This window comes from Myodes glareolus, chromosome 3 (genome assembly GCF_982192425.1).
Source record: "Myodes glareolus chromosome 3, mMyoGla1.1, whole genome shotgun sequence".
NCBI lineage: Eukaryota > Metazoa > Chordata > Mammalia > Rodentia > Cricetidae > Myodes > Myodes glareolus.
In genome coordinates this window covers 23,974,738-23,995,487 of record NC_142028.1, presented here as the reverse complement: position 1 = coordinate 23,995,487, position 20,750 = coordinate 23,974,738, and the positions used below count along the sequence as shown (strand labels likewise).

General features: G+C 49.7%; 1 protein-coding gene across 4 annotated transcripts in view; it reads right to left on the bottom strand.

The window, feature by feature from the left end:
• The window catches only part of Tead4 (TEA domain transcription factor 4), a 79,502-nt gene extending 61,689 nt beyond the window's left edge, over window positions 1-17,813 (bottom strand). Inside the window, exon 1 of one of the 4 annotated variants that reach the window (XM_087904171.1) lies at window positions 17,262-17,813. In XM_087904171.1, the coding sequence (XP_087760297.1) occupies window positions 17,262-17,502 (241 nt within the window). In that variant the 5' untranslated portion in view covers window positions 17,503-17,813. The remainder of the gene's footprint in view (window positions 1-17,261) is intronic. The other 3 variants (XM_087904169.1, XM_087904168.1, XM_087904167.1) reach the window with 3 other exon arrangements.
• Window positions 17,814-20,750: the final 2,937 nt, after the last annotated feature.

Here is a 20,750-nt window from a genome sequence, read left to right as displayed (position 1 = left end):
AATAATCCAGACACAAGCAAAAAGATTCTGTTTGGCCACTTACAAGAAGTACTTTAGATAGTCAAATTCAGAGAAGAAGAAGAAAATGGAGAAGGAGAAGGGGAAGGAGAAGGAGAAGGAAAAGAAGAAGAAGAAGAAGAAGAAGAAGAAGAAGAAGAAGAAGAAGAAGAAGAAGAAGAAGAAGAAGAAGAAGAAGAAGAAGAAGAAGAAGAGAAAAAAGAGGCAGGAGGAAAAAAGATGACCAAGAAGGTACTGCAGGGGACCTGGTCCAAAGTACAGACACAAAGAAAAATGACCTGTTTGTACCTGGACACGAAGACTAACCAAACAAGGAAGATTCCTGCCAGCCTTGGGTAGATGGGTTCCTGGAGAACAGAGGAAGGAGTGGGGAGAGAAGGTAGTCCAGCAAATGGACTAGCCTGGGCTAGGTCAGCTACTCAGTCAGAAAAATCTTGTGACCCCAGTGTGGTTTTCAAAAGGTCAGGCTGGAAGGGAAAAGGGGGCCTTCTATGTGTGTTCGTGTGTATCTATATTCAAGACTTGGGCTGGGGCTCAGTAGATCAGCACCTGCCTTTCCTGAAGCCCATCTCAGCATTGCAGAGATATGATCAAACCACACCTAGGTGTCCCTGTGCCTAAAATTACCACCGGAATGCTTGGCTTTTGTGCTGGCTTTGATTAGAAGCTAGTATACTTATAGAAACTTCCAGAGTTTAAAACTATCTCTTATCAGCTATGTGGCTGCTCAGCTCCTCGAATGCCTACTTGCCTAGTGTGTGCCAGACACTGAGTTTGAACCTTTGCACCAAAAATTGTAGCCAGGTGTGGTGACTTATTCCTGTAATCCCAGCCTTCTGGGCACTGAGGCAGGAGGAGTGTCCCCAGTTCAAAACCAACCCAGGCTACACACTGAGTTCAGGGTCACTCTGGGATACAATGTGGAATTATATCTAAAAAAAAAAACAAAACAGATTTGCACAGCCAAGCTATAGCTCAGCGGTAGAGGGTTTGCCTGGCTGTCCCCATCCTTCTCTAACACCCAGTGCAGAGACACTGCCTTACTGCCACCCAGGACAATGGCCACACCTTGCTCTTGGCAGGATGGGAACCTCAGGAGGCAGCAGTGAACACCCATAAGCTTTGGAGGGAAGATACATTGGAACAAAAGGCCCTGAGAGGGCAGAGGAGCCATGGAGCAGAGACCCAGCCCTCTGAACTTCATGTTCATCCAAAATATAACTGGGACGCAAGAGATGAGGATTTGATTGACACACTAGCGTGTGTACTGGCCTGCTGGTAGCTCCAGCTACTCAAGAGGCTCCAGGTGGTGGCCCAACTCTATAAAACAAACGAGCCCAATACGTAAACAAATCCATCCGAATACCTCAGAACCTGGTAGCACAAGGAGGACTGTTGCCTTCGAGGTTAGGCAGGGAGGGACCAAGGAGGGGGAGGCTGTGTGTGAATCAGGAGGAACGAAAGGGAGATAAGCAAGTGGGTGGGGAGGCACTTGGGGAAGGAAGTCAAGGAGGAGTCTCCACGGCAGAGAGGTGGGAAGGGAAGCTCCCAGGCCCGAGAAATGGAGATAAGTCCTAAGAGACGGTGGGATTCCAGGCTCAACCTGAGGCTGGGTGAGTGAGGACACACTGCTCGGGTCAGCAGCCATCCCCTGCTCTTTGGAAGTTGGCGAGCCTGACCCCAGCTAGCCTTTCCAAACAGCTGAGCCGTGGGTGTCTGCAGACCTGCCCCTAACACCTCCAGGAAGTGGGTCACAGCAACTGGCTTCCACACCCCTCCACCCTCTCTCTGGGGCCCCGCAGTTGGTAATGAAGCCATGATGAAACAGTTTTCCGCCCCTGGGAACAGGTAATGGAAGAAAAAAAGAATTAGGCTCAAGCTCAGGTTTGTTGCAGACAGAACCTCTAGAAGCAGACACTTGCCCTCTTTAAATTTCAGGGACCCCATGTGCAAAAAAAAAAAAAAGAAAAAGAAAAAAAAGGGCAAGATGGTAGAATACTATTCAGCAATGAAAAAGGCATTTGCTATCAAGCCATGGAAAGGTGTTCATAACACCAAGTGAAGGAAGTGGCTGAGGTGAATCTCTGTGATCTCAATTATCCTTTTAGAAAGGACAAAACTCAGGGGCCGGAGGCAGTTCTGTGGGTGACCACACCTCTGTGCAAACACGGGTCTTGAGTTTGGATCCCAACACCTGTGGATGGCCACACATCTGCTCCTTCTGGAGACAGAGGGAGGTGAAGGCAGGCAGATCTCTCCGGCTTGCTGGCCACCAGCCTATCGCCAGATTCAGAAAGACCCTGTCTCAAGGGAATAAAGTTCAACATCACAGAGCTGGACACATGACATCCTTGTTTCCGGCACCCACTCCTTAGAAAGAGCGAGGAAGAGAGAAAGAAAAAACTCCCTGAGTTAACAGAGAGGTCAAAGGTTATCTGTGGTTGGAAGAGAAGATGAGGATATTTTAGGGAGCGATCTTGCCACAGTGAGTACCTACTACTTTGTGAACTGCAGGCTGACAGACTGCTGATACCACTCAGTTATAACACAGACACCACACTAACTTGATATATTACTAATCAAAGAAACGGAGGGAAGAGGACTACCCCAAGGAACTCTATACTTCTTCCTCGATTCTTCTATAAACTCCAAACCGATACACAGTTAAGATTTCATTTGTGTGTTTGTATGTCTGTCTGCGTGTGAGTATGTGCACAAGTGCCGGTGCCCTCAGAAGGTGTCGGAGCCCCTGGGGCTGCAGTGAAGAAGCTATTGTGAGCTACCTGACAGGGGTCCTCTGCGAAAGCAATGCGCACCGAGTCATCTCTCCAGCCCCCAAACCGCTCTTTGTAAGTCTACTTACTGAGCATGGTGGCACATGCCTTTATTCCCAACACTCAGGAGACAGAGGCAGGGGGATTTCTGTTAGTTTAAGGCCAGCCTGATTTACATAGTAAGTGCCAGGCCAACCACAGCTACATAGTGAAGAAGAAGGGAAAAAAAAGTCTAACTGGTTCAGTGGGTAAAGGCACCTGCTGCCAATCCTAACAATGTGAGTTTGATCTCTAGGGTTCACAGGATGGAAGGAGAGAACAGACTCTGAAAACAGCCCTCTCCCTTCCCTCCACATGTGTGCTGTGGTATCCTCTCTCCCACTCTCTCCGCCACATACGCACACAAATACATAAACATGTAATTTTAAAAAATGTTGATTTTTGGAACAAGGAAGACGTAACTCTTGTGTTCTCTCCTAGGGACCTTTCTTCAGGCTTCCATACTAAAGCAAAAGTATTGTCAGTCCTGAACAGGCCTGAGGCAGAAGAGCCGACTTTATTTAAAGTGGACCTGTCCCTGAAAACTTCAGCTCAACACAGGGGAGCTCCCTATGGAGTCTTTGCCAAAGAGGCCCTGGGGCTGACCGTGGTAATCCCATGGTGGTCCTCTGGAACAGATAGAGCACACCCTAAAGTTTATTCCCCCTTAGGGCTGGACTGGTCCTCAAGGACTCTCCCAGGGATACAGGGCTACCCTTGTCCATCCAAGACCTGAGGTTAGCCCAATCCAGGAGAAGGAATATTCTACCACGTGGACAATGTCATGCTTCAGGTACACAGGAAGGCAAGGTACGGACCCAGCCTTCATCCTCTCTGGAGAAGGAATATTCTACCACGTGGACAAAGTCACGATCCCAGCTCTGGGAAGAGGCGGGAGGCAGCATCCACTGAGCCTCAGTCAATTCCCATAGGAACGTCTCCACAGAGACAGGGATGAGGGTGACACGCTAGACTGAGGTCACCGAAGCGGAGGAACCTCCCTGACCCAGAAAACTCATTCCAGAGTCCCTCTGGCTCAGCCACACACCCACCACCCCTGAAGGCCTGCCAGTCACCCCACCTCCAATTCCAGAACACACGATCACCCAGTTTGGAAACAAGGCCATGTAAACGGCTGAGGTGCAGGCTGGGGCAAGAGCCCTCGTTTGTTTTCCTGGGTGGAGACAGCCTAACCTGACCCACCATGCGGAAAGGAGAACCAGCCGGAGAGGATGCGCACCTGAGCCTCTAACTCTGAGGTGGGTTCTACAGCAGGTGCTAAGCCAGGCGCAGACCTTGGGGGGCGGGGCGGCACACAGTGTTCTCCCTCTTCTCCACAGACCACTCTCTGGGTTCCCCATTCCTCAGCCTGGGTCCCACCTTGAAGAGAGGCCATTATCTCATTTCCACCAATCACCTTCCTCCGGGGACCTTTTTCTTTACACGGGGGCTCGCACGTGTAAGCCCAGCACTTGGGAAACTGGACAAGGAGAACCGCTGTTAGTTCTAGAGCAGCCTATACTACAGGGTGAGTGAGACCCTAACTCAAGAACCCCCTCCCCATACACAGCTCTTGCCACTAAGCCTCATGACCTGATTTCAGTACCCAGGACCATGTAATGGAAGAAGAGAACCAGCTCCCACAAGTTGTTCTCTGGCCTCCATATGCACACATCTTCCAGAAAGTCATAAAAACTCCCCTAAAATGAATGAAGAATATACCTGGAAAGCCAGATATATTGTTGCACGCCTTTAATCCCAGCACTGGAGAGGCAGAGGCAGGCAGATCTCTGTGAGTTCAAGGTCAGTCGGGTCTATGTAGAGAGTTCCAAGACAGCCAGAGCTACACAGAGAGACTCTTGTCTCAAAACAACAAAAAACAAAAACCAGCAACAAAAGAAAATACCTGACAAAAGGCCTGATAGTAGATAATTAAAGAATACTCAAAGCAAGAGAAAAGACGGGTAGAGATTGGGCAGACCCTCACCACAGTTACAAGGGAATGAGCTGGTCAGCATCGGTAGCCATTGGAAGTGCAAACCAGGGCTGCAGAGACTCCTCAGCAGACAAAAGCACCAGCTGCTGCTGCACCCACAAGGTGGCTCATAACCACCTGTAATTCCAGTTCCAGAGGATCTTTTGCAACTTCTTGCCCCCGTGGGCACCAGACACACAAGTGGTACAGACATATACTCAATCACACACACATACACACACACACACATACACGCAGAATGAATACCAGCACCACCCTGACACACCAAGCCATGAGAACGAGCATGTAACACACTCAAATGTTACTAAGTGGCAATGCAAAATGATGCATACTAGAAAGAGTGTGGCAGATTTAGGTGGAGTGTATTGGTGCTTGCCTGTATTTATACATGAATACCACATACACTGCATCCCTGGTCACCATGGAGGCCAGAAGGCACCAAAACCCAGGATCTGGAGCTACAGATGATTGTGAGCCATCATATGGGTGCTGGGAATTGAATCCAGGTCCTCTGGAAAAAGCAGTCAACACTCACAACCATGGAACCATCTCACCAGACCCATATGGCAGAGTCTCAAGACATTCAACGAATCTATCTGTTATAAAAGACCCAGCCATCCCTAAGTATTAATGCAAGAAACACGAAAAGCCTGTGTTCTCACAAAAACAGAAAACACGTGCTAAGAACAGCACAGACTCTGCGAGAAACAATTAATAAACGGGACCTCCTGAAACTGAAAAGCTTCTGTAAAGCAAAGTCAACAAGACAAAATGACAGCCTACAGAATGGGAAAAGATCTTCACTAACCCACATCGGACAGAGGTCTGATCTCCAAAATATACAAAGAACTCAAGAAGTTGGACACCAAAAGAACACATAATCCAATAAACAAAAAAGAAACACAGACCTAAACAGAGAACTCTCAACAGAGGAATCTAAAAAGGCTGAAAGACACTTAAGGAAATGTTCAACATCCTTAGTCATCAGAGAAATACAAATCAAAACAACTCTGAGATTCCATCTTACTCCTGAAAGAATGGCCAAAATCAAAAACACTGATGACAACTTATGCTGGAGAGTTTGTGGGGTAAAGGGAACACTCCTGCATTGCTGGTGGGAATGCAAGTTGGTACAACCCCTTTGGATGTCAGTGTGGCAATTTCTCAGAAAATTAGGAAACAACCTTCCTCAAGATCCAATAATACCATTTTGGGTATATATCCAAAAGATGCTCAATCGTGCCACAAGGACATGTGCTCAACTATGTTCATAGCAGCTTTGTTTGTCATAGCCAGAATCTGGAAACAACCTAAATGCCCCTTGACCAAAGAATGGTTAAGGAAAATGTGGTCCATTTACACAATGGAGTACTACACAGAAGAAAAAAATAACGATATCTTGAATTTTGCGGGAAAATGGATGGAGCTAGAAAACATTATTTTGCGTGAGGTAACCCAGACACAGAAAGACAATTATCACATGTACTCACTCATAGGTGATTTTAAAACATAAAGCAAAGAAAGCCAGCCTACAAACCACAATCCCAGAGAACTTAGACAACAACGAGAGACTTACATAGATCTAATCTACATGGAAAGTAGAAAGTATAAAAAGACAAGATCTCCTGAGTAAATTGGGAGCATGGGGACTTGGGGGAGAATTGAAGGAGGGAGGGGAGAAGCAGGGAGGGGAGCAGAGAAAAATGTAGAGCTCAATAATAAAAAAAAGAAAAGAAAGAAAAATGGAAAGCCTGTGTTCTTACAAAAACAGAAAACGCTAAGAGCAGTTTTATTCACAACTAGCTGGAAAACTCAAGAGGAGCAAACACGCTGTGATCCATCTGTTTACAGTAATGGAACACTACTCAGTACTAAAATGGAGCAAACTGAAGGGAAGCAGGCGTAGCAGCTTGGATCAAAGGTATTATGGCGGGTTAACAAAGCCAGATCGGGCTGGAGAGATGGCTCAGCGGTTAAGAGCACTGCCTGTTCTTCCAAAGGTCCTGAGTTCAATTCCCAGCAACCACATGGTGGCTCACAACCATCTGTAATGAGGTCTGGTGCCCTCTTCTGGCCTGCAGACATACACACAGATAGAATGTTGTACACATAGTAAGTAAATAAATATTTAAAAAAAAAAAAAAAACAAAGCCAGATCCAAAAAGCTACACAACTGTATGATTTGGTTTGCATGACATTCTTGAAATGGCAAAAGTCACAGGACCAGAGAACAGATCAGTGTTGCCAAGAGATGAGCATGGGGGAGGGGAGATGACTGTAAATGAAGACATGTGGGGAGCGTAAACCTTCCTGTGCCTTAATCGTGGTGTGAACATACAACTCCATGCATTTGTCAAAAACCATAACCCGTACGCCATAAAGAGCATGTTTTGTTGATATAATGTAAATCGTGGGCAGAGCTCAGTGGTAACCTGCTTGCCTAGCAGTGCAGAGGTCAATCCCCAGCAACACACACGCACACACATACACACAAATGCACACATGCACACGCCTACATTCTGCCTGGTGTGTGCAGCTCAAATCTACCTCTTTTACAACCCCGTGATAACAGCCCTCATACATGTACATGTCAGCCTACACAGATGCTTCCTCCTCCCGGGTCCCCCTCTCCAGCACACACTGTCAGCCCTACCTATGCTTAAAGCGTTCCCCTCACCCACTCCAAGAAGCCTTCCATGGCTCCTCCTAACCCCATCAGAATGAGTCCTTTGTGCCTTTACTCTTCCTTCATCTTGAAGAGCATCACTGTGAGCACTGAGTATCAGCCAGCCACCCGGTCTTCCATTCACAGTTGCCCCAAACTGAGCACACAGTAGGCGTTTTTGTGGGTGCTGTGGGTCGGCTAAGGGCTGCAGTCTGAAGAGGGGGAGCCTTCAGTCATTTTTAGGGGTGCAGGATGGGTTGGCTACGGGCTGCAGTCTGAAGAGGGGGAGCCTGCAGTCATTTTTAGGGGTGCAGGATGGGTCAGCTAAGGGCTGCAGTCTGGAAAGGGGAGCCTACAGTCAATTTTAGGGGTGCAGGATGGGTCGGCTAAGGGCTGCAGTCTGAAGAGGGGGAGCCTGCAGTCTTTTCTAGGGGCACAGGAAGCTACCCAGTGTCTGGAGTCAGCCCCTCACCTGCTGAAACTCCACCTTCTGAAGTCACCACACAAGGTCACAAGTTTACGGAGGGACATTTCTGAGGATCTCTGCTTATTTCCTGCCTACCATCAGCAGAGCTCACAGGCCTGGCAGGCAGACCCTTGAGATCCACCTACCGGGGGACTGGAGACTCAGAACTGTCATTTCTCATTTGCAGCCACAGGCGATGGTGTCCCTCACCTGAAGTCAGCTTCACAAAGCAGACCCACAAGGGCACTGGCTGGCCTGCCAGGACTCCTCAGGACACTCCATAATAGGATTTTCTAAACATATCGCCAGCCTCGCCTTAAAAATTCCAACTAGTCTAGTTTTTGAGGACCATCTATAAGTCATTTATTTGACAAACACTTACACAGTGCTTGGGAGGAGCTGGGCAAGGACTAAAGCCTTTAAGTATTAACTCATTTAATCTTCACATCAACGCTGTGAAATTGCTGCCGACTTTCTTCTTTCCTTGGCTGAGACACAGTCTCATGTAACTATGGCTGCCTTGAACTCTGAGATTCTCCTGCCTCTGCCTCAATCCAGAATGCTGGAATTACAGGTTTGTGCTAGGGAATATGGATCTCTATTAACATGTTTACCTTCATTCTGAAGACGGGAAACTGAGGCACACCATACAGTTAAATAACCTGCCCTAGAAAAACCTTTCTGGTCAGGTGGTAGTGGCACATGCCTTCATACTTTTAATCCTAGCACTTGGCAAGCAGATCTCTATGAGTTCGTGGCCAACCTGGTCTACAGAGCTAGTTGGAAGACAGTCAGGGCAACATAGAGAGGCCCTGTCCCAGAGACAGAGAGAGAGAGAAGGAGAGAGAGAGAGAGAGAGAGAGAGAGAGAGAATGAGACCTTCCTGGGTGTACAGGACAGAGGCTCAGACTCAAGCAGGCTGTCTGGAAAGCTAAGCTAGCCCCAGGCAGTGGGTAGCAATGAGATGAGATGTGGCTAATCTGAATAGAGATGCCCCATTACGTGTGATTTTTCAATACTCTATGAAAAATGCCAACTAGGTCTTTCATCCTTTTACTTTTTCTCTCAGTACTGTAGACTGAACTCAGGGCCTTTCATATGTAAGGCAAGTTCTCTACCACTGGCTGACCTCTCCCTACCCATTGCATGTTAAATGTAATATTACAGTAAGTCAAAACATATTACAAAATGTTAGGGGATACTAAGGATGTAGCATAGAGCTTTTTGTTTTTTACATATTACCTTAAAATTATTTTTAATGTTATATGTACAAATGTTTTGCCTGCGTATATGTCTGTGCACTTACACAGGTGTGCTTGGTGCCTGCAGAGGTCAGCAGAGGATGTTAGAGCCCCTGCAAATGGAGTTAGATACAGTGTGGGCTTCCCAACTGACAGGGGGGCTGGGAACCGAACCTGGGTCCTTTGCAAGAACAGTAAAGCTTTTACCAGCTACGCCATCTCTCCAGCCCCATGTTTGCTGTTTGTTCATTCTGGGACAAAGTCTCACTAGAAAGCCCTGGGGAGACTTGGAACTCCATATAGAGACACATTAGCTTCTGCCCTGTGCACTGGGACTAAAGATGTTCACCACCACACACAGAACATTACCTTTTATCTTATGTTTGCTGGGGATGGGGCTGCACACATGCCACTTGCAGGAGTGTGGAAGCCAAAGAACAATTTTGGGGAGTTGGTTCTCGCCTTCTCCCATGTGGGACCTAAGGACTTAGCTCAGGTGGTCAGGCTTGGCAGCAAGTACCTTTTACCTGTGGAGCCATCATGTCTGGCCAAACTCAGAGGTTTTTCTCATGCTGGGCAAGCATTCTGCCATTGACTCACTACCCCGGCCCTTGGCTTTTTTGATATGGAACCTTACTGGACAGCCTAAGCTGTCCTCATACTTCAAGTCCTCCTGCCTCAGCCTCAAGAGGGAACCAGAGCCTCGAGCACAATAACCGAACGTTCTACCATTGAGCCGTTCCACAGTCGTCTTACTCAGATAATATTTCTGCCGGATAGTTCCCCTCTGGCATCTGGACTAGTACTCCGTTCTGGGGTCACCTTCCCCACACTATAACTTATAACTTCAGGGCAGGACCAAGATGTGGCTTGATTCTAACGCAAAGATGGGGGGGGGGGGCAGACAGCAACTGCCTGTCTCTGTCTCTCTCTCTCTCTCTCTCTCTCTCTCTCTCTCAGCCTGAACACTGAACACTCCCCTCTCCCATTCTCACCTCCATTTTGGGAGGCAGCTCTTCCTCCCTCTATCTGATGGGAGAGTATCTCAGCATCACTGGTGGGGCCTCTCAGTGTGCCGCAGAAGGACTGAAAGAGAGGTACACAGGACATCCATCCAAATTCTCACATAGGAAGATAGTCTAGAGCCCTCCTCCACAACACCTACAGATTCTAAGGTGGGGCTCCAAGGGTTGTAACTTCCATTAGGAAGTAACACACCTGATGGGCCACCTCTGCTGTGGCCACAAAGAGGAGCTGTTTGTCTTCAGGATCACAGTTTCCAATTCCCCATCCGCCTCAATGAAGACATTCAAACACTGGGCTGGCTTGCATGGTGGCAAATGCCTAGAATTCCATCCAGCACTCCAGAGGCAGAGAAGTGGGGATCCAAAGTTCCAGGCCACCAATAATGAGTTCAGAGCCTGCCTTAGCGAGACTTTGACTCAGAAGAAGAACCAGAGCCCGTAGTGACAGCTCCGCAGCTAAGAGCACTAACTGCTCTTCCAAAGATGCTGAGACCCGGGTTTGGTTCCCAGCACCCACATCAGGTGGCTCACAACCATTTATATAGCTCTAGTCCCAAGGGATCCAATAGCCTCTTTGGCCTGTGAGGGCATTACACACACACGGTGAACAGACACACATGCAGGTAAACCACACATACAATAAAAATTTAAAAAACTTAAGAGAAACAGAAAAGCCCCGCCATTCTGGCTGCCTTCTCTTGCTCAGCATCACCACTGCCCTTTGACCTCCAATGAAGCCCAAGATCATACACGCAGAAAGGAATTGCTGTTCATCTGGCACTAGCCAGTAAACTAAGTATAACTGGTAGAAATCACAAGGCATAAACAACCAGTGTGGTGCAGAGAAGAATTGAGGGTCAGATTCTGATGCCCAGCGTTGATAAGCTCACGCTGTCTGCCCAGCAGCTTCAGGAGCTTCCTGGCCCACAAAGCCGTGGAGGGGAAGTACTCCCAATGTACCACAATCCTACTGTGCTGAGATAGGTGTGTGATCGTTCGTAATGTGTTCTCTAAGATTCTCAAAGCTGTCATGGGAAGAGCTGCAGAACTGGCCATCGGTCACCAATGCCAGCACCAAACCACACACTGGTTTAGAATAGACATAAGTAAATTGAATAGACACTTTATTTGTGCTTAAATAAAGCCACAAAACACACACACACACACACACACAGACAAAAATGGCAAATTTAATTTCACACTTTTTTCTTTCAGTGGTTCTGGGAATAAAATCCAGTGCCCTCTTGTGCTGTCTAGGCAAACACTTTTCCACTGGGCTACACCTGGCAAACACAATTCTCATAGAATAGATATTCTCCACCTTTAAAAGCCAGATAAGGCTCTTGATGTGGCCAGAGTGTCACAGAACTGAGTCAAGACTTCATAACTCCACCGCCTCATCCCTAAGTTGTGATATTACAGACCATTTTGGATTTTTTTTTCCTCTCAATTTTCTTCCAGGTTTTCTACTATGAGTCTATATTAATTTTAACAAGTAAAAAACAACAAAAAAATTAAACCCAGTTGTGGTGGCTCACACCTTCCAATCTCAATGGTCAGGGGGCTGAGGCAGGATCACTGTCATGAGTTCAAGACCGACACGGGCTCCAGTGTGTGACCATGTCTGAAAACAACAGAAGAGTTGGACACCGGAATGCTCAACAGTTCTAAAATACTTGGGAGGCAGCGGCAGGGAGATAAGGAATTTAAGTTAAGTTCACCCAGAGCTATGTACGAAGGCTGTGGTCTTCTGGGCTACCTGAGCCTCGGTCTCCAATGAGAGTTGGGGATGTAGCTTACTTGCTAGAATGCTTGCCTGGCACGCACAAAGCCCTGGGTTCTACCTGCAGTGCCACCTAACCAGGTGTAGCGGCACATGCCTGTAACAAACAGGCAAGGTAGAGGCCTGCAGGGGTCAGCGGTTCAAGGTCCTTGTCAATTACAAAATAAACTTGAAGCCAGCTTGAGATACAAGCCTCAGAAAACGATACAACAAAATTTGAAAGGGCTGGGGAAGCTGGGCAGTGGTGACACACGCCCTTAATCCCAGCACTCAGGAGGCAGAAGCAGGCAGATTTCTGAATTCGAGACCAGCCTGATCTAAAAGAGCTAGTTTCAGGACAGGCTTCAAAGCTACAGAGAAACGTCCTGAAAAACCAAAAAGAAAGGGCAGGGGATGTGGCTCAGGGGAAAGTGCTCTTTTGCCCAGCCTGTCCACGTCCCAGAGTTCAACCCCTAGAACTGGAGGAAACTGTTTTCTAGGCAAATATAAATCACGTTTTCTTTTTGCTTAGCCTCCAACCTCCTAGAACATTCTGTCAGTTGAGATGATACAGGCCTGGTTCTGCCATCCAGGGCTTGCTCACTATCCTCAGCACCCACAGGGCTGACGGAGAAAAGCTAGAGAAAGCTGTGGGCTCTACCATTAGGAAGCTCCCTAGCCTCGCGGAAGACGGAGGGCGAGCCCTGTACGAAGCCCCCAGGACAGTCCTTCAACCAGACACACCCCCACACCAGCCACTTCCTCTGTTCCCAGAAAATCCACAAAGCTGAAAATCCTTCCTGAAGAGTTAGAGTGTCCTTCAGTGCTTGCCCAGCATGCACAAGGCCCGAGTTCTAGACCCAGCATCACAAACAAAAAGGAAAGAAAAAGAACATTTCTCCAAAGATTACACAGGGTGTACCCAAGCTAGTCGCCTCAAACTCCATTTCTCCGTAGAGATTTTGTGTAAAACCCTGACGCAGAGGGCTGAGGTCAGAGCACTTGCCTGGCACGCATGAGGTCCCGGGATGCAGTCTCAGTATGACAAGCAAACAAATCAACTGATTAATAAATAGAATAGAACTTGATCTAGAACTGGGCAAGGGATGAACAAGGAACCCAGCACTCTGCCGTTTCCAGAACCCTTGTCTTGTTCCTTGGAGAAATAATCAGGCTAGCATGTTCTCTCCACCACACCCCTCTCAGGGTCCTGGCAGTGGTCCTACGGCCACTCCTGACGATGACCTGTGAGGATCTGGCAACCTGAACTCACACAAAGAAAAAATTCCATGGGCTGACTGACTCTCCCTTCTAAAGCCAAGCACCCCTGTGCTCTCACAGCCAGACTCTGTCCCACCCTTCCACAGATGATGGCAAGATAAATGTCCAGCCTCCGAGAACATTCCGCCACCTGCCTCAGGCAGGAATCTCCCCCTGCCTGTCTTGCTCTAACTGTGACTGAAGAAATCCCTTCACGGTTGTCCAAGCGACCCAAGGCTCCTCTCTCCCTACCCAAAGCTCTGCCCACTGTCACCTCCCATCAACTATTACTTGGGGCTCAGTGCCAAGGTGGAGGACAGCCAGGTTGGATGGCAGCCAGGAAGAAACAACACTAGTCTTTCATCCTGGCCAAAGCAACTCATGAAGCCATCCTGGGGGCTCCAGGGGAAGGGGTAGGCAGGATTCTGGCCTGGTGAGCCTGGCAGGAACCTGGCAGAAGGCTGCCAGACACAAGATCTTTGCTAGGAAGACACAAAACAGAGCACTCAGCCAGATAATGGGTCCTTCTGCTCAGGTTTCACTCTGAGTCAACAGCCCCCTTAGGCAGAGAGCCCCACCCCAGGGCCCACCCTATGTGTCATCAGCCCCTCCCCAGTGCCCTCTGCACTGGCCCTAACACTCAACCGGATATGCAATCCCATCCCCCAGGAGGGTCACCCTGGCCTTAGTGCAGCTCCCATTTCCTGCCCCTGGTGACTCCTCTGAGGTCTATTGTTCCCACTGAGTTTGGGTCAAAGGAAGCTGGGACCCCACCCATGGGGGCCTGCCTGCCCACCCTAGCCTAGAAGCTGGCCCAAACCATGGAGCAGCAGGCCCATCTTCCTACCTTTCTGGAAGCTGGCCTGCGTTGCAAGCAAACAGATGGGCACAGATCTTGGCCTGAAGTTCTGGCGGGAAATTTCCCACAGATCCTGCCCCACCAGCCGAGGGCTCCAGGAACAACCACACAGGTGCGACTAGACTCTCCCCAAAACACAGCCTTAAAAAATGGCACGGAGAAAGCTACCATTCCACAAGAGGTCAGAGCAACACTGGAGACATGGGCTCCATACTCCCAGTGAGGCAGCCAGCCCTACCCCAGCTTCCACCTGGGCCCCTGGTCCTGGCAACACCCCCGCCCTCAGGGTGCTGGGGAGCAGCTGTTCAGCTCCAATTTCAGAGCTTTAAAGAGAGCCCTTGTTCCCACTTCTGCCAACCAAGGGTCAAGGGGGCAAAGAGGGAAAGCCGCTCTCAGGAGCCCTGAATTCCCAACTTCCTCCAGACTAGCCTCAACTACAAGAAGGGTAAGACGGCAAGTCAGGGACCAATGTCTTCTACCTCCCCTGAGAAAGAGCAGACACAAGTGTGGCTATAGCTATTGCTTTATGACAGTCACCAGCACAAGACTGCAGAATGGAGGCCAAAGGAGGCTGTGACATTTGCATCCTTGGATCTGGAAAGATGGAGCTGGGGGTAGAAGCTCAGGGGCAGAGCAGTGTGCTTAGCAAAGCCAAGGCCCTGGGTCCATCCTTAGGACCAAAACGCAAAATGACAGAGTGGATGGATGCACAGATAATCAGACAGATGGATAGATGGATGGATACAAACACACACACATACATACATACACACACACATACATACATACACACACATGCACACACATATACATACATACATGCACACATACATATACACACACACACATACACACTCCACACACACACAGCACACCCAGCAGAGCAATACTCAGACCTTCAACTGGAGAATGATACTACCTGCTGGCAAAGGATAGCCTCTCCATGGCACGGGACCCACAGCAAACGCTCAGTTCATATTGGCAAAACGACACGGTGAACAGAGTGATGAAGTTTCCCAAGGGGGGCTCAGAGAAACGGTTGCTCAAAATCCTCTAGCGTCATGTGTTATCGGACCCTGGATCCAACCCTCAGCATGGAAAAGGGAAGAGGGGTTCTTGCCAAAGCAAGCTGGGGAAAAGCTACTCCATTTCCAAGGGCCTTGGGATGTACTACCAGGGGCTTGGGATGTACCACCACCCAGCCACCCCTCCTCACCTCCACTCCCCCTCACCCTGTCACCCCTCCTCATCCCCCATTCCCTCCTCACCCCCCCCCACACATGTTACTCATCCGGAAACTGAGCCCAAAAGCCTTATACATAGTGAGTCTCAGGATACGTGCCCGGTCTGTCTGACCCCAAGCCTGTCCATTTTCTACCAGACAAGAGCTGCTTTTGTAAATCAGCAGTACACGTGGCCTGAGCTGTTAGGAGTATGAAGTATTTCCCAGCAGACTATCTCATCTACATCAGCGTGATAGAAGGATAAACACAAGAGCCCCGACTCCTGACACAGTCTTCTGTTCCTTCCTTCCAAGAAACCCTAGCTGCCATCTCTCCGTTGTGTTAATGAGGGAGACCTCTGATGCCAAGTCTGCCTGTGACACTCACACCATGCCCTTGTCAATACCCTGGAGGCAGCCAACAAGCCCCAGGCAGCCCTCACCTTCCGAACTGTCACTAAAGCGGTCCTGCAGCCCCGCAGAAACAAGGTAGCCTAGCAAACTGAAGAGGGAGCCATCCCAACGCTCTGGAAACTGAGGCAGTTTGAACCCAGCATGGTTACAGATCAAGGCACTGTTTATTAAGGAATAATCAAGTCTAATAGTCTAATAATGAATAAGATATTTCCCCTTTGAGACCCCCAAGGAGAAGCGAACCCTGAGATGTAGTTCAGGTGGTAAACATGGACACTCTTTTGTCCTTGAGGCCAACTTAGAAACACTATCAACATCCCAGTGTCGAACACTGGTCAAATAAGCATGGTGACTCAGGCCTGTAATCCCAGTTTAAGGCCAGATTGGTCTTTTGAGTCTGTCTCAAAAAGGGGGGGGGGTTGTTGTTGTTGTTGCTCCTACCCCTTTGGGTTTTTTGGGGGGGGGTGTTGTTTGTTTGTTTTGAGACTGAAAGATGAAAAGTCAGTTTATGCTAGGGTAGTAACCAGGTTATAAGTACCAGGTCAGCCTAGACTAGGCTTCTGTCCCAAAAGAAAACAATCTTAAAAGGTCTCTCCCATTCCCCAAAACCCACCCTATCCCCTAAAGGCAAAGATCGGTCAGCTTTGCTAGCCTTCCAGCAGCTCCCTAAACTGTTCCGGCAGAACAGGATCCACTCTCCCTCAGAAAGACAGCTGGCTGGAAGGGGGGCAGGTGTAGGCAGCTTCCTGCCAGTTCTGCCCAACCCAGCCGGGACGGAGTGGGGAGTGGGGGTGGGCCGACACCTCCAACGACTACTGTCAATTTCTCCCTGCACACAAAGAACTTGGAGACGCTGTCTCCTGCTCCGGTTCTGCAGGAAGAAATCAGAGCCAGAACCAACATCCTCAGAGCGAGGACAGTCTTGGAGGAGGCACCATCACACACCCACTCCGACACTCAGGGTTTCAGACAGCACCCTCTTCAAGGAGTGCTGTAGTACAATGTACACACTGTCACGTTCAGCACAAATACACCTACTGGAAACAAAGTGAGTCATAGCGTACAGATCTCTCTCCTTCAGGTACACCCAAAACTTAGGGATGCTGGCACAGAAAGATCTCGCTTGAACTCACTCACAGAATCGGAGTGTGGGTGTGCCTGGAGCCCCCTGACATGTGCACCGCGGCTCCCACCCTGGGCTGCCTGCTAGGGTACAGTGTCTTGGATTTTGGGGAGTTCACGTTCATCAATCCTCAGCATGGGGAGACAGTGTCTCAAACCCTGGGGACCTCTGCAAAAGGTCCAAGCAACACACTGCCCTCCGGGGCTCGCTTCTCCAGGCCAAAAAGTAGAAAAGGGTCTGGCAGGGGCTCTTTAATCGCCTGTTTCTGCTACTTCAGCCAGGCGACACTGCTCTGCCCAGCCCCTGGGCTCTGATGCCCGCACGTGCCCCCGCTGGTCCTCTAGTGCTGCCCTGGACCACGCGGGACGCGGATATCGTCCGAACCTGGCAGCCTTACCGGTCCCAGGGTGCAGGAGGTAGGGTGGGAGCGCTCGGCCGGTTGCAGGAGGTCCGCGCAGGGCGCCAAGTCTTCCAGCAGCAGCGACGGCTGCAGGGGCCGGAGCGCGGAGCTGCGGCGGTCCCCACCTCCGGGGCTGGAGTTTGCAGAGGAGCCCGGCAGGAATGCACGGAATGGGCGCTGGAATGAGACGCGCGCGGCTGGGGAGGGAGTGGAGGGAGTGGCGCTGCCACCCGCACATCGGGGAGGAGACCTGGCCAGAGAGGGGCTGGGCAGCGCGGCGGGGCGGAGCCCGGGGGACCGCGGGCGGCCACGGGACCGGGCACGGCCGAGACACCCCGGGACCCCGCGCGGATCCTTCGGCGCCTCCCGTCGCGCCCACCCGCCTAGACTCTGGTCTACCAATTTCCCGCTCTCATCCAGCTCCCCACAGTCCCTGGTGGCGTTGAGTCCTTGTTGTCTTCTACCCTCCACCACTTCCAGCTGAAAACCGTCTCCTCCGCCGGGGTGGGGCGCGCCTCGCTGAGCTCCTGGAAGGACGCGGACGCGAGCAGGAAGGGCTGTTCCTTCCCCCAGGCTGCTACCGAGGACTCTCGCTCCGGGAGCAGGAAGCAGGAACTCCCGGCGCTGCTCCCAGATCCGCCACAGCTTTCCCTCTCCAGCCCTCCCCAGTACCGGCCCTTTCAGTTCTCTCAGTGTCCCTCGGGATCTGCAGAACTGTCACCCAGAACGCAGGGAAAAAAAGGGGAGACCCGTCATGGGCTCGGTTGTAACTCTGTGACTCTAGCCTGTGAATAAGTCCACCGGATGCTACGGAGAATAATAAGGATAGAGGGTCCCGGCAGGGGTTCACAGAGATCTGGAACTTGGCTGGGGACCCTAGATACACGACAGTGTCGCCAAGTCTGGGTGTTGTAGAAACGTGCCAGATCAACTTAGGAGAAACACGTGGGCTCGGGCTGAGTAACCAATTTGGCTTAAAGCAATTAGTTACTACATAGCTCCAGCACCCACCTTGTCGCTTCGGGAAACTTAAAACCAAAGAAAAGACTTGGCTATTTTCAAAAATCTATCTCGGGAGCATTATCATTTAGTTTTCATTGCTGTGGTTCTCCCAGTCTGATCTCCTTGGCCAAACAAACTCTTGAAGGCAGTAAATGGCTGGATTTATCTTATCTTTTGCCCAACACTAACAACAGAAGACGAGAGCTGCCTGTTAAATGAAGGGTGAGCAGCAGAAGAAATGTTGGAGTGCACCCAAGAAAGGCGATCTAAAGAGTCTGCGGAAATGCCGGCATCACGGGACTAAGTAGCATCCAGCCTTACAAAGTGAAGACTTTGAAGGAAGCAGTCCTCATTTGGATATATAAATTCTGGTATGCTTATTAACTAATGAGTCATATCAAAGCTTGGTCATTCCCATTCACAGGAAAAGGGCAGCAGCACAAGGCAGTGTATCTGTGAGCGTGAAGTACAAACTGTCCTACCTCTCAGCTCAACAATCCTTTGAGGAGCGTCTGTTGACTCTGGCACCAAACTAAGTGCAGAAAGAGGTCTCTGCCCTCAAGAAGATCACTATAGGAGCAAGGCAGTAATTCAATAATGTGACGTCCAACATGAATTCAAGAACGGAAACAATGAAATTCAAGGCACAGGGTGACATTTCTCAGGGTGATGTTTACTCAGGGTCCTGTGTATGTTGGGCAAATGCTCTGCCACCGCACTGTGCACCCCCCCCCCCCCCCGCCTTAATTCGCTCTGGTTTTCGAGGCTGGTCTATTGAGTCACTCAGGCTGACCTTGAACTGGTCAATTCTCCTGCCTCAGCCACGGGAATAGCTGGAATCACAGCACAGATCTTTTGCTGCCGGGTCTGTGGGGTGACCTCCATCCAATTCTTGAAGGACACGGGAGTTTGCCGAGTGGTTTTCCAGAAAGGCTTGATGTGAGAAATTAAGAACGGAAGTAGTGGGGTATGGTGGTGCCCACCTGAAACCTAGCTCGAGGGAGGATGCAGCTTAAGACGGGCATGGACAAAAGAGTAAGGGTAGTGAGTGCCAGACTGTGGGGCTCGCACAGGCTGCGCTGACTATGTGGCCATCACGAAGGCCGCTTAGACCCAGGTGTGACTTGAGACCCTCTGACAACGGTCTTGACTGTCATGTGGAGACTCCTGTTCTGTCCTAAACACATGCAGTCACCCTGAGACTGAACAGAGAACCTCAGGATCTAAAAATAAAGGTAAATTCAAGTGTGCTCTGTCCTTCAAGCTGAAAGAGAAGCTGTCACAGCTGGACAGCTGACCACATCCCAGAGAAAGAGCTCTGGCCAGCTGTGGTGTGGTGGCCTGGTGGGAAGGGGCCTGAGAAGGTTAAAGCAGGAAGATCAAACGGTCAAGGCCAGCCCGGACTATACTGCAAAACTGTCTCAAAAATAAAATGTAATAAATAATTTGAACTACAGGGAAATAGGATCAGATGGGAGGGGACTCTGGCCAGGACAATGTGGGATACAGACAGAACATCCCTTCACAGACAGGAAGGGTGCTTGGAGATCACACTGCTTACCTGCTTCTCTTCAAAGCCATTGGGGAGCCAAGCTGGGAAAGTGTGTCTTCTCGCTGCCTGGTTCGCTTCTCGCTGCCTGGTTCGTAACCTTTCTCGAGAGTTCTAGGCCTTTGGGAATTCCACTTTCTGAGCAAATCAGGACTATCTCAGAACACTTTCTGCTAAAGGAAACTAACCAAGTGCACCATTCTGAGAGGCTGGTGGCTGGCAGTGACTCTTTTTATTCCCCTGGAGCTGGAATTACAAGTGATGGGCTGGGAGCTGCCTGATGTGGGTGCTGGGAGCCGAACTCCAGGTCCTCTACAGGAGTACCAAATAACCACTGAGTCACTGTCCCATCCCCCCCAGTGGGGACTTGACAGAGGTCATCTGCCCAGCCCAGGTGGGTTCAGGCTGGTCCCTTTATTCCCTGAGCCCCAGGAATGAAGACACAGAGCCCCTTCAATTACATCACGTGGTCCATGACTTGCCTCATCTACGGAGCTCCAGTCTGTTCCGGTCCAGCAAGTGGGTGGAGGCCAAAAGCAAGGTGGTTTGTGGTCAGAGCTGGTTTTGATGTGGGGAGAGTATTTGTGTTGATGAGGCCCCATGTCAAACTTTAAAACCATATTAATTAGGGCTACCATAGGCTGCTTGGTATTATTTCGATTCCTGTAATAGACTTTGTTTCTTTAACCTACTTGGGTCAAAATCAAAATATTTATAAGGATCCTTTATTGAACACATTCACTCACATGTACGTGATGGAATCGGTCGGCTCCTAGTAACAGGAATGTTTAAGATTCGTAGTAGTTTCTTTAGTGTTTTGGTTGTTTCTTTGTTTGGTGCTGAGGCTCAAACCCAGAACCTCACATATGCTCCAACACTAAACTACACTCCAATCCCTACACTGTGATATTTTAAATAAACCAGATATCCATGAC